This window comes from Vulpes lagopus, chromosome 2, assembly GCF_018345385.1.
Source record: "Vulpes lagopus strain Blue_001 chromosome 2, ASM1834538v1, whole genome shotgun sequence".
Classification (NCBI taxonomy): Eukaryota; Metazoa; Chordata; class Mammalia; order Carnivora; family Canidae; genus Vulpes; species Vulpes lagopus.
Genome location: NC_054825.1, coordinates 72526696 through 72542250, shown reverse-complemented (window position 1 = coordinate 72542250; position 15555 = coordinate 72526696). Strand labels below are relative to the sequence as shown.

General features: G+C 49.9%; 1 protein-coding gene across 2 annotated transcripts in view; it reads left to right on the top strand.

Annotated features, from left to right (window-relative positions):
- Positions 1–14595, top strand: part of CAPN3 (calpain 3) — a 54113-nt gene extending 39518 nt beyond the window's left edge. Inside the window, exons 9-24 of one of the 2 annotated variants that reach the window (XM_041746537.1) lie at positions 759–836; positions 1624–1784; positions 3077–3246; positions 3578–3589; positions 4268–4476; positions 5212–5248; positions 7258–7275; positions 10235–10348; positions 11299–11376; positions 11756–11813; positions 11908–11972; positions 12456–12524; positions 12625–12703; positions 13088–13204; positions 13489–13547; positions 13948–14595. In XM_041746537.1, coding sequence (XP_041602471.1) covers positions 759–836; positions 1624–1784; positions 3077–3246; positions 3578–3589; positions 4268–4476; positions 5212–5248; positions 7258–7275; positions 10235–10348; positions 11299–11376; positions 11756–11813; positions 11908–11972; positions 12456–12524; positions 12625–12703; positions 13088–13204; positions 13489–13547; positions 13948–13974 — 1351 coding nt within the window. In that variant the 3' untranslated portion in view covers positions 13975–14595. The remainder of the gene's footprint in view (positions 1–758; positions 837–1623; positions 1785–3076; positions 3247–3577; positions 3590–4267; positions 4477–5211; positions 5249–7257; positions 7276–10234; positions 10349–11298; positions 11377–11755; positions 11814–11907; positions 11973–12455; positions 12525–12624; positions 12704–13087; positions 13205–13488; positions 13548–13947) is intronic. The other variant, XM_041746538.1, reaches the window with a different exon arrangement.
- Positions 14596–15555: the final 960 nt, after the last annotated feature.

Genomic DNA, 15555 nt, shown 5'->3' with positions numbered 1-15555 from the left:
TTCCTCCCTCTTGAGGAGAGTGTGGAAAACCAGCCAGCCTTTAGAAACACAAAGCGAGGCTATTTCCTGGGGTGGCAGGAGAAGAGAAATGTTTACATGCTTGGTCTTTTCCTTAGAGACTCAAACAGCTACTTATGAGATGGCAGGCGCTGGTCTAAAAGTTTTGCATGTGTTATTTCATTCATTGCTCATTGCAGCCCTAGAAGTAGATGATGATACTCATTCTCCTTCTGCAGTTGGGAAAACAGACGCTGAGAGGTTAAGTGACATGCCCAACGCTACACAGCTAGTACTGGTATTATTTCATGGAATCCGGAGGGCCGCCGGGGTCAGAGTTGGGGGCTCAGTTGGTTAGATGTCTGACTCTTCATCTCTGCTAGGGTCTTAATTGCAGAGTTGTAAATTTAAGCCCCACTTTGGGCTCCATGCTGGGCATGAAGCCTACTTTAAAAAATAAAATCTAAACTAAAGGGAATTCAACTCTTAACCTTTAAAGTATGAGGAACGATATAAAAAAAAAGATCAGCCAGAGAGGGATTGAGCCCTTACAAACCCACTTAAGGCCTTCCTCCTGTGGACTGTGGGAAGGCATTCTTGGGTTTTACACTGAGGGGATCGAATCAGATTTCCACTTCAATGCTTTGTGCTTGCTACAACTTGGAGGTGGGCTTCTCTTTCAACGTTTTCATATTTCCCCTGTCCCAACCTACATCAGGCCTCCCCTTCTTCCTTCCATAATTCCTCCATTTTCTCTCCAGTTGGAAGGACTGGAGCTTTGTGGACAAAGCTGAGAAGGCCCGTCTGCAGCACCAGGTCACTGAAGATGGAGAGTTCTGGTGAGTTCAGGACCCAGGAGGACCCCAAAGCATAAGGGATGAGGTGGGGAGCTGAAATCTCAAACCTCAGTCCCTGGAAAGAGGCCATCAGACCCCAGCCCTCAGGAGATCTGGCCCCTGTTCTCCTCCTCCAGCGCAAGGCCCAGGAAGGATGGGTTTTGGAGAGGAGCCAGCCAGGTCACAGAGATGACTGAGCCTGGGACCAGGCCAGCATGGTGGGGCGTCTGTCACTTGTGCCCCTCCGTGGCATGTGTGGCTCCAGCCATTTGCTCCCTGGCCTTTGCAGAGCCGTCCTCTGAGTCCAGCTCTACCTTGCTCACCTGATGCCACCCTCACTCTGACAGATAATTTCTACTCAGCCCTCTAGCCTCAGCTTAAAGGGGACTTTCTTCAGGATCCCTTTGTTTTTCCCAGGACTGGGATTCATTAGTGAGGCTTGTCATCCTCAAATTGCTCACTTAGTTGTCTGTCCTCCCCTAAACTGTCTCTCTTTCTGCTGAGCCCAGCACAGTGCCTGGGCCTGATGTGGAGGGACATGGTACCACCGGAGAATTGAATTTCTGCCAAGCTCTCCCATCAAGGATGCAGAAGTTTGAGTCATTACTGGAAGAGATGGTAGTTTAGGTGTGGAGACATAAGAACTGTCAGTGTTCACCCTAAAGAGGAGAGACAAGGTAGTCTCTGGGGCCAGGCACAAGTTCTCCTGAACTGTCTGATCACGCTCCGCTTGACCCAGAGTCTTACCTTTCCCATCCTCCCACATGGGTCTCTCTCTCCAACCTCTCAGGATGTCCTATGACGACTTCATCTACCATTTCACAAAGCTGGAGATCTGCAACCTCACGGCCGATGCCCTGGAGTCCGACAAGCTGCAGTCGTGGACAGTGTCTGTGAACGAGGGCCGCTGGGTGAGGGGCTGCTCTGCCGGAGGCTGCCGCAACTTCCCAGGTGGGAGAGGTTCAGGGTGCGGGAGGGTCCAAGCAGAGCAAGTTCCGAGTGGAACTGAGTCTGTGCTAAGTTCCAGGTGTATCTTATCGTATGAAACCCTCCCCATTTTACCGAGAAGGAAATGGCCACGCTGAGGAGTGTGCAGTAAGGGGCTGGTGACAACTTTTAAGCAGGACACTGTGTCGGAATGATACTGTGTCCATAATGCTGAGGATGGAACTGGAAACAGTTAGCAGCGACTGCAAGGGTGTGAGCCAGAGGGGATGAAAGCCAGAGCCAGTTGTGAGCATCGGAGATGGGGGGAAGGGGGCAGATTTAGGTGACAGAATATTGGGTGAAGTCCCTGAAGAATGACTTCAAGTTTGAGGGGGCCTGAGTGGATGGGGTCAATGTCGCAATATAAGACACAGGAGGAAAAATTCAGTGTGTTGTTTTTCAGTGGAGTTGGTCATGGGCTTGTGGGGAGGGGAGTTGAGTTTGGGACATGGGAAGTTTGAGGCACCTGTAGAATATCCAAGTGAAGTTGTGTCGTAGAGAATTGGGTGCACAGATTAGAATGGTACTTGGTTGTATGATTAGAACTCAGTATATGTTTGTGGAAGAGAGGATGGAAAGAAGAGAAGAAGGAGGGAGGGAAGGAAGGAAGGAAGGAAGGAAGGAAGGAAGGAAGGAAGGAAGGAAAACAGAAGGGAGAGAGGAAGAGAAGGAGGGAGGGAGGGAGTCAAATGAAAATGAGGGCTGGGATCTTTATCTCAGGCATCGTGTGCAGGAATGGTTAAAAAGTGGATAAGACAGCCTCGGGGGGCAGAGTAGTGGGGTGTGAGAGAGGCCTAAGAGCAAATCCCAGGTACCAGCAATATTTCAACAGCAGAGAATGAGAATCCCAGGTCAGAGAGAGAGGAGGAGCCATCCAGCTCGCAATGGGGCTCCATCTGTATAAAGGTATAGGCTATGCCCTGCTCCCCCCACATAATTTGACAAAGGCCTGAATCATTCCTTCTGTATTTTTTTTTAAGTTTTCTTTATTTATTCATGAGAGACACAGGAACAGGCAGAGGGAGAAGCAGGCTCCTCACTGGGAGCCTGATGTGGGACTCGATCCTGGATCCCGAGATCACGCCCTGAGCTGAAGGCAGAAGCTTAAACGCTGAGCCACCCAGGCGTCCCATTCCTTCTGTATTTATTGAGCACCTAGATGCAGGAGATAGATCGGCTGCCTCTGTCTTATTTCTCTTCCTGCCCTTTCTATGAGAGGCAGATCTGAACGTACATTTCCTTCCTGGGGGGCACAGACACTTTCTGGACCAACCCACAGTACCGCCTGAAACTCCTGGAGGAGGACGACGACCCTGACGACTCCGAGGTGATCTGCAGCTTCCTGGTGGCCCTGATGCAGAAGAACCGGCGGAAGGACCGCAAGCTGGGGGCCAACCTCTTCACCATTGGCTTTGCCATCTACGAGGTGTGCAGTTCCTAACGGTTGTCAGCCCAAGAAACACCCACATTCCTCAGCAGGGAGGGGCTCGGAGGGCTTCCCCAATACTCAGTGACCCCCAGAACTCCTGGTATCAGGTCCACTTGAGGCAGAATCTCTTAGATATTTGTAACAAGTAGGAAAAAACCAGGATGGGGCAGGTGGAGTGGGGCTGCGGCTGGCCAGATAGGTAGATGGGAAATCAGACTTCTGCATTCACCCCACAGTTGCTAGCATTCCCTTCCTGCAAGTTTTTCATCCCGGTTCAGATGTGAAATCCACAGGATCTGAGCATCTTTGTTTTCTGTTTCTCTTCAAGGTTCCCAAAGAGGTATAGAAGTGGCAGCGGCCAGCAGTGTGTGCAGCATTGCCCAGGGGTCCCGTGTCCATCAGTGGCACATCGGGAAGCTTCCTGGTGGGGTTTGAGGGCAGGACTATGACGGGGGAGGGGGTCTTGCCTGTCTCACAAACTCCAGAGAGTACCTCAGGGTACTGCATGACCTCCCGACTATCACTGTCCCGGTGTGTCCTTTCCTCCTTCCCACCAGAGATGGTCACACACATGCTCTCATGAATTCCTATTCACTTCTGCTCACACACTTACTCAGACTCATATGCTCTTGCACTCACAATTTACACACTCACACACACATTCTGAGGGTGACTGGAGGAATCACCTCCCTCAAACTCCAGCCAAGGCCCCTCCTGCCTCCTTGGGGTTCTTCCCCAACCTGGAGGTGATTTGGAGCTGACCAGCAGCAGTTCTGGTAAGTGGGGGAATGATAGACTTGACCTTCACTTTTGAATCACAACAGAAAAGGAGGAGGAAATGGGGTCGGGAGCTCCAGGGTTATTGAGCTATTTGAGGCCTTGGGACTCGGAAGTAGGTAGGTCACGACTGTGAACTGGGTGGCCAGGGATTTGGGAGGAGACCCCTGGAGGGGGTGCTGTGAGCAGGATGGGACTTCCTTGTCAGGGATCTCAGTCCCTTGGCCCTTCTCTCCCTCAGATGCATGGAAACAAGCAGCATCTGCAGAAGGACTTCTTCCTGTACAACGCCTCCAAGGCCAGGAGCAAAACCTACATCAACATGCGAGAGGTGTCTGAGCGCTTCCGCCTGCCTCCCAGCGAGTATGTCATTGTGCCCTCCACCTATGAGCCCCACCAGGAGGGAGAATTCATCCTCCGGGTCTTCTCTGAAAAGAGGAACCTCTCTGAGTGAGTCAGCCCCACTTTCCCCACTTGTCCCTAAAAGCCCCTGCGGCCCATCCCAGAGATTGGAGGCATGAGGTAGCTGGACCAGTCCCCTCTAGGAGTCCTAGGATATGTTGACCAGCTGCCCCTCTTCCTCTGCTCCTGAGCCACTGGCCACATCTCCTCCATTCATTTAGACAGTCTGTCATCCCACAGATATTTACTGAGCACCTACTATGTTCCAGGTGCTCTTCTTCTAGGCACTGAGGACAGGGCAGTGAAATAAACAGAAATCCCTGCCCTCATTGAGCTTATCATTCTGGCATGAGACAAGGATACATGGAGGAAAAATACACATATGTATGTTAGAGGGTGATAAGTGATAAGAAGAAAGGAAGAAAGAAAATAGGGAACAGGGATAGGAAGCATTAGGGGGTGATAGAACTTTTAGGTGACGTGGCCAGGGAAGCCAGCAAGGCCATATTCTGCATTTTTGGTTACTGTAGATGAGTTCATGGGTCTGACTTTGGGGAGCTCTGGGCAAAGCCAGTAAGAACCCATGTGTGTGTCCTTGGCTGCTGGGGATGCTGCCCACATGGGCGGGTTCTGTGGTAGGAGATATTAGTTCCTGGGGTTCCTTTGAGCTCCGTCTGGACTCAGTTCTGAGAAGTTGTGTGACCTGAGCAGATCCGCTCTGTGTTTCCTGCTTGCTCCTGGTGACACTGAGACCCACCCCCCTCATGTTTGTGTTTCTCACAGGGAAGTTGAAAATACAATCTCTGTGGATCGGCCAGTGGTGAGTGGTTTGGTTCTTATATGTGAAAAGGTCCAGGGGTCACCTTCCCTGATCTAGGCAGGGGACAGAAGGGTGGTGGAGGGGAGAGTGGGTATAGGGTGACTGCTCTGGGATGAGCAGACTTCCACGTTCCTGCAATCTCTGTTCGTCAGGACTGGAATAATAGGCCTCCTGGCACTGGGGCCACATAGTCCAGGGGCAAGGAAGCACAGAGGGGAGAAGCTATTTGAACAGCTAGAGGGGAGGGGACAGCAAGAGAAACTTGGATTATGAGGGCCAGGCTCAGCTATGGAAAATACACACCAGCTCTGGAGTCGGTATCAAAACCTCCCTCCTCCACCTACCAGCTGGGTGATTTGGACAAGTTGCATAACCCCTCAGTTTCCTACTCTGTAAAATGGGGATAATATTATGGGCCTCGCCAGGCTTTTGTGAAGTTTGAATCAATGAGATCATGTATGTGAAGTGTCTGGCATGACATGGACTCTCAAATGGTGGCCATTATTTATGTGCTTTATATCTTACAAGGTACTTCTCACATGCCTTACCTCACCTGATCCTTGCAAGGTTTCTGTGATGTAATAAAGTTATTATTGCCCGTGGCATTCAAGCAAGGAAGTAGAGGCTCAGGGGGATTAAGTGGCTCCCTTGAGTTCCCAGAGCTCATAAGTGGCAGGGCTGGAACTGACATCCAGATTCTTGGAGCCCAGACTTGGGCTCTTTCCCCAGTCGCCATACTGAGACCTGTTGCCACGTATGTGGATCCAGAGTTACAAGCACAGAGTTGGCGTATGCGGTGTGTCTTTATATTGAGGAAGCTTGTGACTGCCTTGGGCCTTTGAGCTCTGATTTGTAAGCAGTTCTTTGTGCTCCATGTGACTTGGGCCAATAACAGGATAGCAAATGCCCCATCGAACTGTCTTCTGGGTAGTCACACTCACGGGTTCTAATCCTGACCCTGACCAAGTGCTTTCTGAATTATCACAGGACATTGGTTTGGGTATTAAGTGCATTTGGTTCTATTCTTATCTTTTATTTTATGTTTTTTAAAGATTTTATTTGGAGAGAGCACAAGCGGGCGGGGGGGGGCAGATGGAGAGGAAAGAGGGACAAGCAGATGGTCTGCTGAACTTGGAACCGGAGAGTGGGACTCGATCCCAGGACCCTGAGATCATGACCCGAGCCAAAGGCAGATGCTTAACTCACTGAGCCACCCAGGCAGCCCTGTTCTTATCTTTTAAACATTAGTCATCAGGGTAGTATATTTATCAGGAATTTCAAATTCAGAAGCTTATGGGAGCTGGTGTGCCACCTAAATAGGGCAGGCAGGTGCAGGGGTTTTGATGCCCTACACGGGCATATTTGCCTGCCATTCTCAACTGACACTTAGCTTCAGTATAAGATGGACTATACTGGAGTGGTGGTGACTGTGGCATCTGGAGGGCACAGGCGACAGCTGCTCTCAGCTCCCCAGATTTTTGCCACAGGGGGTCGCAGGCCCATGCAGCCTGACAGACCTTCTAGTTTTATTTATTTTTTAAATCCCTAAACCTAGATTTCCATATTAAGTCTCTACCTATGTTAAATATTTGCTTTAAAAAGGAACACACACACACACACACACACACACACACACACACACACACACAAAACCCAAAACTCTGTAGGTCAGACAAAAATCATTTTCAGGCCAGTTTAGGTAATGCCACTTTTTTTGTGTTTTAGTAACTAAGTTCATTTAAAAATACAAAACATGAGCCAGAAGGTCCCTTTCCTTGACTGTGTCCAGGATATGAGTGTAAAAACAGAGCAGCCACGAGAGCAGCTGCCGGTCTCCAGGCCTAGAGAATTCTCACCTCTCTTCACCCTCCAGACTACTTTTGGCTCTATGTGGCCCAGATTTCTGGACCCCAGAACTATACCAAGTCACAGGAAGCCAAAAGCCACTGAGTTTTCTGAAAACTTGATTTTCACTTATTCTGCATTTATTGTTTCCTTTCCTTATGCAGAAAAAGAAAAAAGCCAAGGTGGGTGTAACCGGGTGAGTGGGTAGACAGCAGAGTGTGTTTGTGCGTGTGTGTGTATGTGTGTGTGTGTGTGTGACAGCATGTGTACCACACTTGCCTCTTCCCTCACTGCTCCCCATCCTGCCCCACCTTCCGGACCCCATTGCAGCTATGGGTGTGGATCAATGTTGGCTAACCCTGGCCAAGTGAAGGCTATGTACCAGGCACTCTTCCAGGTGCTTTCCATGGATATACTCAATCCTCACGACGCCCCTGTGAGATTGGTACTGTTATTACCCCCACTTTCAGAGGAAGAAAAGGTACAGATTAACTCACTTCCCCAAGGCCACAGAGCCAGTAATTGGCAGAGCCAACACTTGGAGCCAGGCAGTCTGGCCCCAGAATCTGCTCTGAACCACCAAACCCACCTCTCCAATGAAGGAGGGAGAGGATGGCCAACCAGTGAAAATGGGCCTCTTGCAAAATCCAGAAGGAGCACCCCTTCTTTCGCAGAGCGGTTTTGGCTCTGCTAAACAAGGCTTGATTCTTGGGGGGTTGTGGCAACTGGTTGTTTCTCAGGCCATGGTGAGATAGGTGTGTGAGGGTTTCCATGGAGAGGGTCTTGAGATGCCAGCTGCCTGTTCTGTAGACAGGACTGCTCCTTCCCCTGCTTCTCTTTTCCTTGCCTGCTCCCCACTCCTCTGTTTTTCTTAGCTTGCTGGTGTTGGGGTGGAAAAGGATACCCAGAGAGGCTAAGTCACTGCCAGGGCTCTTGTTCTAGATAAAGCCTGTTCCAAATCCCCTTCTAGACAAGTGACCTTTCATTCCAAACACCGGCTCCTCCAAGCCATGGGACCCGATAGACTCTGCATGCTGTGTCCAGGTAGCACTGGGGAAAAGGGAGGAGATCATAACACCATAGCCCCAGAGGAGCTCACCAACTTGACTGGTTTAATGAGGGAATGAGAACTGCCTGGACAACTTCCCTTCTTGGGGTCGTGGGAGGTTGCCATGATCTACTGATTCACCAGGGCCTCTAAGATCTCCTCCTAAGTGTCCTGGTTACAACCACTGTGCTATAAGGACACTATTGCTCAAAGTGACCATGTGTGCTAAGAGCATCTCAGAGGCCACAGAGCAAAGCTTTCATCTGGGACCAGGGCCACTGTTCCCTTTGTGTGGTTTTAGAATTCAAGATTACAGTTGTTGAGCAATCCGTACTCCTTCCTACATCTTTGCTCCATTTACCCCATAACTTTCCTGTGGTCACCAGGGTGTACAATGATGAATTTTGGTTTGACCACTCAGAGTGCCATCCAGAAAGGACTACTTTGGGCATCCCCAAGCCCATGAGGTAGCAGCCATAGGCCATCAGACAAGGTTTGGTGTTAGTGTTTAAGGTGGTTTCTGGAAGGATCCAACATAGAGGTCCTCTAAGTATTGATGCTGGTACAGATAAGAGCTGACATCGATCACATCGATCAAGCACCTACCACATATTAGGCACTGTGCTAGGGGTAAGTCATACATTGTTTTCTGTTACAATAGTATCTACAAGGTAGGTGCTATTATTATTCCCCTTCTATAGATATTTTACAAATATTCAGGGAAGTGAAGAGACTTGCCGAAGGACACACAGATAGGGAGTGGGGAAACTGCTCTAAACCCGTGTATCTTGCCCTCACCAATCTTGTTCAGACCCCTTTAACTCCAAGCCTGTGTTATCCAGACCCACATGTGGGCCTGGAGATGTGTACCTTGGCAGGGGTGACCCATGGCCACACCATGTTCACAGGCATACATTCTCCCTCCAACTGTGACCCACACTTGCTGTAGGATCTCCACAAGCATCAGCTGCTTGAGCAAGACCCTTTGCTTGAAAGGCAGAGCAAGCCAGGACCTTTGGGGCCTGCCAGGAACCGAAGTTCTAGGAGCTTATTGCCATAGGTCTACTCGTTTGTGCTGAGCTAGATGAATAGCACGGACAGGCAAACGGGGATTCAGAAACTGGTCGAGTTGCTTTCCTGCCTTGAGAGACCCTGACTGCTCCATTGCTTTCTGCACTGCAGCCACAAGCCTCAACAGCTTAGCCTCTTGGGCTTTCCCTGTGGGGTGTATGGCTCCAGCTCCAATCGGCATAGCATGGCTGCTGCTCTCTACTCTTTTTTGTGTCCTCTTTACTTGCATGAGCTTGTCTTGAAAATATCCCTTATATTGGTGCAGCATCTAGAATGTTTTTGCAGTATGGTTATATATTCAGCATCTCATGGGTCCTCCTCTGCCCCCACCCCACCAAGAGCCCTATGGAAAGGTTAAGCAGGTTTTATCATCCACATAAATGGATGAGTAACCTGAGGCCAGAGAAGATATTTCTTGTATGTGAGGGCAAGGCTGGACCTGCAGCCTGGGGTTCTGATCTCTCACCCACTGACCATGCCACTAAACAGAGTCCCAGTTTCACCCCATCCTCTGCAGAGTCATAGAGCTTCCTCGGAGGTACCTCCCCAGCTGCTTTGGGTGACACGGCTGTGCCGAGGAAAAAAAAGCTCTATCCTCTTCATCGAGCAGAGAAGCTTGTTTTCAGTGACTTCATATACATCGGGCTTCTGGGGAAAATAATCTGAAGTGTTTCCATTTGAAAAAAAAAGCCTACAATATATTTGAAAACTGCTTTTAACATTCGTAGTATTTTCGCATGTGCTAACTGCCTTGCTTAACCCCCAGAGCTTTTACCATCAGGAGATAAGGAACTGAGGTTCAGAGAGACTTAGCGTCTTTCCTTAAGTCACAGACAGCGCATTAGTGGCAGGGACAGAGCTCGGCCTGAGGTTTAGGAACTAAACTAAACCGGCTCCTAACTCTGCTCTCTTCCTCTTCGCTGGACTAAGCCGCTCCAGGAGGGAGGCTGCCTCCATGTGCCCACTCAGCCTGTAATCCCTGCTTCCTTCTTACTCCTTCCCCACTTCCCTCTTCTCTCCAGCCCATCATCTTCGTTTCGGACAGAGCAAACAGCAACAAGGAACTGGGTGTGGACCAGGAATCAGAGGAGGGCAAAGACAAAACAAGCCCTGATAAGCCAGAGAAATCCCCACAGGTTTTTGAGCATGTGGCATGAATGGGGGGCTAGCACACACCTGGGATCCTCTGGATTGGAGGGGTTGTAGGGTGGGGTATCCCTTTAACATCTGGAGGTTTGGATTTATCCCATTGACCTTTCTTCTCATCAAGTTCTCCTAAAATTTGGGATGCTGCTTGGGTGAGTGTCTTAGGAGTTGGCAGCCATCCCAAGCCAGTCCTAGGCCTGGGAAGGACAGGCTGAACCTGCCTGCTGGAGCCCCCAGCCACAACAGTCAAGGAAAAGGGAGGCAAAGCCTGAGACACAATCAGCTTAAGAGAGCCCAAGACAGAACAACTCCTATTTCTTGGTCTCCTCGAGCTCTTGCCAATGAGAGGATAAGGATAGTAGCTGAAAGGGAGGTGGACGTCAGAAATGGAGTCCTGCGGAGCCCAGAGAAGGATATTATATTGAAGTGAGCAGAGGAGGTCATATAAAGCTTAGTGAAGGTGAGGCTAAGGGACTAGAGTCCACAGACAAATCGAGGGCCACCTTCTCTATGCTGGAGGGTCCGTGCAGTGGAGTGGGGGTCCTCTGAGGACTTAGCTTTTGACAGGGGTGGGTGGAGCAATCAGAATGGGCTGGTCCCCTTTGTCCTTCTGGGACTCATTTGGTTGAGGAGGTCACATTCGAAACAGTGGGGAAGGCTCTAGCTGGTGGGGGTGGGGGAAAGGGCCAAGGGGGCTGTCTCCATGTCTGCATGGCTAATGTAACTCCTCTGGCTAGGATGTCACTGGGGGTCACTGCGGTCCAGAAGGCTCTCACTCTGGCTCACTGGGCTCAACTAAGAAAGAAAAGCTTTTGTCCTGCCCCCAGCTCCTGCTGCCACCTAGGGCTGTTTTAGGCCCTTTGGCTCCTTCGGCCCTGAAGGATGGGGTCTGCCCATCTCCCTGATTGCTGTGAACCAGTTTTCTTTTGTGCTTCCACAGCCACGGCCTGGCAATACTGACCAAGAGAGTGAGGAGCAGCTGCAATTCCGGAACATTTTTAGGCAGATAGCAGGCGACGTGAGTACCGCCAACCCTGACTCCTCTCCTTGATTAACTGCTCAAATGACCAGTTATTTCATTATTGTTCAGTAGGGGTCATTTAGCTTTAGGTGGAAGCAGCCGATATGGATGTGTAGCTCGGGAATCCCCCAATCAGGGCCTTGGGTTGTAGACCAAAATCCACTTGGGGGGCTCAGAGGTCTCTTTGCTCTGAGCTGCCCACTGCAGTCTGGACACTGAGGGCACTGTCTCCCTTGGAAAAGCCCCGGCTTCCCATGACGGAATAGCAATGACAGAGACTTTACCAACATGGACAGTTGGGATTCGTTTTGCAACCCCTCTGCTCCATCGGGTGCTGCCTTCTTGAACTGTTATTCTCTATTCCTTTCCACCTCAGGATATGGAGGTCTGTGCAGATGAGCTCAAGAATATCCTTAACATGGTTGTGAATAAACGTAAGTGGCTCAAACTGTATGTGGAGGATGGGCAGGCATGAGTGGGTGTCCAATTATCTGAAGGAAGCTCCTCACTCTTCTCCATACCTCCCAGATAAGGACCTGAAGACCCAAGGGTTCACGCTGGAGTCCTGCCGTAGCATGATTGCTCTCATGGATGTATCCTTCCCGCCACCCTTCCCCACCATGTTTCTCTGTCATCCATCCCTGTGCAGCCCATGGGGGCCAAGGCAATGAGGGGTGCCCAGTCAGAAAGAGGGGCCCAAATTTGTGCCTAAGCGAGGACTTGAGGTCCTAAGCCACTGGTCTGAAGGGGGCTTTTGGAGAAGGCCTAGTTAGGCAGGACATTGGGTTGTAACCAGCCCCTAACCTCTGCCCTCACCTCTGGCCTGGGATTCTGCTTAGGGCCCTGCCCAAGCCAAAATAGTCCTTAGGAGACAGGCTCCTTGGGTTTTAGAGCAGACACAAACTTTGTGGAGGCGTGGAGGGGAGAGTTAAATATCAGGACAGGGTGGTTGGGGAGGCTGTCTGGGGCAGAGCCTTCCTGTGTGGTGACCTTCCCTGTAGTTGCCTAGAACCCCTCCTCCTAGTGCAGGGGGATTTCACTATGCGTGCCCTGTAGCCCTGACCTCCTTCCTCCAGACAGACGGCTCTGGGAGGCTGAACTTGCAAGAGTTTCATCACCTCTGGAAGAAGATTAAAGCCTGGCAGGTGAGAAGAGAATGAAACATGGGAGTGAAGGGGGCGGCGGGGGAGACTTAGTTCAGGGATTTACTGCATGACCTCTGTCCTCAAATTTTTTTATTGCCAGAAAATTTTCAAACACTATGACACAGACCAATCTGGTACCATCAACAGCTATGAGATGCGAAATGCAGTCAATGACGCAGGTGCTGGGGAAGAAAGTGGGTGGTGGGGACATGGACAAGGGCTGGTGGAAGCAGCAACTGGAGGGTGGGGAGACAAAGGAAGGAGAGAGTGTTTCTCCTTTCCCCCCAGGCCATAGAGTGGCTGAGAAGCAGGAAAATAGAATGCAGGCCTGGGATACCTGGGTGGCTCAGTGGTTGAGCATCTGCCTTTGGTTCCGGAGGCATGATCCCCAGGTCCTGGGATCAAGTCCTGCATCGGGCTCCCTGCAGGGAGCCTGCTTCTCCCTCTGCCTGTGTCTCTGCCTCTCTCTCTGTGTCTCTCATAAATAAATAAAATCTTTAAAAAAAATAGAATGCAGGCCTAAGGACTCAGTACTTCCTCCTCCCCCATGTTGCCCTCCACAGGGTTCCACCTCAACAGCCAGCTCTATGACATCATTACCATGCGGTATGCAGACAAGCACATGAACATCGACTTCGACAGCTTCATCTGCTGCTTTGTCAGGCTGGAGGGCATGTTCAGTAAGTGGGGGTGGGGGGCTACCCTTCCATGCTCTGGGGCCTGGCAGCCTCAGCGGTACGAATCTCAGTCTATCTCCCAGTCTACCCTATCCAAGCTAAGCAAAGACAAAGGCCCTTTGAGCTTGGAATGGGCTGGTAAAGGGAGGGTGCTTGTCGAGACTCTGCCTGGCACATTTTGGCGCTGAAGGACCGCACTTCGCACACGGTCCTTTAGAGACCAGTTCCGATGCTGGAGGGGAAGTGAGCCTGTAACTGGCCTCTGGCCTGTGCGTTCTTCCACACAGGAGCTTTTAATGCCTTTGACAAGGATGGAGACGGTATCATCAAGCTCAACGTTCTAGAGGTAAAGCCTAATAGAAGCAGTATATTCACTCTGCACCTTAACATTCAGGGCGGAGGAGTCAATGAGGCAGACTGGAGGCACTGTGTGCTCCTCACTTCCAAATGCTGGTGGAAGGATGGGAGAGGAAAGGAACATAGACACGCTCAGCAGGGAATGTGGCTCATAAGGACTGTGTACCGGGGGGAGGCTCCAAAGGGGACTCAGATCCTAAGAAGCTTTTATGCTGGAAAACACACTTCCTAGTAGAAATTGGGGAAGCATGCCCTAACCTACTGCTTCTTAGAAAGTCTTCACAGTGTCCGGCATGCTGGGGCTGTGCCTTTACCTCTACCCCATCAGACCCTTCGGGTTGGGCTCTCTTTTCTTGGTTGCATTCTGATCTCGGGACTTCCTCTTTCAGTGGCTGCAGCTCACCATGTATGCCTGAACCAAGCTGGCCTCATCCAAGGCCATACAGATCACTCAGGATTTCAATTTCATCCAATATAGCTAGAGCCAATTACCTCAAAGGACATAGTAGCTGCACTGCCACCACCCCCCACCCCCCCAGCCCCAGCCAGCCTCCAGGCGTCTCATCGTCTCATCGGTCTTGTTCCTCCTCTACTTCACTTCCCACTTGGCCTCAGGGCATCTGTCCACCTGTCACACCCACGCTGACCCTTCAGTTAAGGAATGAGGGAGAACAGTTTTGTCCCTTTGCCACACAGAGGCAAGTGTCTGTCTGTCTGCCCAGCTAGTTGTAGCGCAGCTGAGAGGTCTGCTCAGAATCTGAGTGGCCTCAGCTTAGCTTGCTCTAGGCTGTTCACAGAGGCATTTGCCAATGGCATTCAGCACTTCCTGTGCTGGAGTCCTACATCGCCTTCATGTTCTCCCACCCCGGGACAGTGACCAAACTAGCACTTGGTTCTGTCTCATTGTTTCAGGATGGGCCTGCTCTGGGATAAACTAGCTCAGTGGAAGAGGGCTGGATACTTTGGGCTGTCTGACTCATAAGTTTGGCTGCATTCTGAAAAAGAGTTGATCTAAATAAAGGCATGTGTATGGCTGGTTCAGTTGTGTTTTGTTTTCTCCCATTTAGATATCAACCAGAGCAGGACTGAGTAGCTTCCAATCTTATCCTCAACTGCCATGCAGAGAGCCTGAGTTTCAGAATACAATGGAAGACACATATACATGCACAAACAAAACCTGGACCCCGTGTTAATCATGCCTATTGCTATTTCCTGAACTTAGGAATCACTCCAATACTCTCCAAGATCAACAAGGAAAGGAAGGGGAATAGTTGTTGGTGTATAGAATATAAAGAATAAATGAGTCACCCCCGGAGGGGCCAGTTACCTGAGTGTAATAGAACAGAGATGTAGATGTAGTTTGTTTTTTAGGAGTATCAGAACTATAACACTAATCTGACATCTGTATACACTATAAAGTGATCACCCAAAAGTCTACTTACTATCCATCACCCTACCATGGACCCCCTTTCATGCCTATCACCCACCTCACTCCCCCACCAACCCCAAACCCCTTCCTCTCTGGTAAACAAACACTGATCTGTTTTCTGTATCTTTTTTTTTTTTTTTTAGATTGCACATATGAGCAAAACCATACAGTATTTGTGTCTTTTTCCTCTGACTTACTTCATTTAGCTTAATACTCTCAAGGTCCAGCTTTGCTATTGCCAATAGCAAGATTTCGTTATGTTTTTATGGTTCAGTAATATGCCATACACATATGCTATAGCTTCGTTATTCACGCATCCACTGATGGACATCTAGGTTGTTCCCGTATTTTGGTTATTGTAAATAATGCTGCAGTGAACATAGGGGTATATATATCTTTTCAAATTAGTGTTTTGGTATTCTTCAAATAAATACTCTGTAGTTCAATAGCTGGATCACATGGTCTATTCTTAATTTTTTGAGTAATCTCCATACTGTTCTCCATAGTGGCTGCACCAACTTATAATCTACCAACAGTGTCCATGGGTTCCCTTTCCTCCACTTCCTCA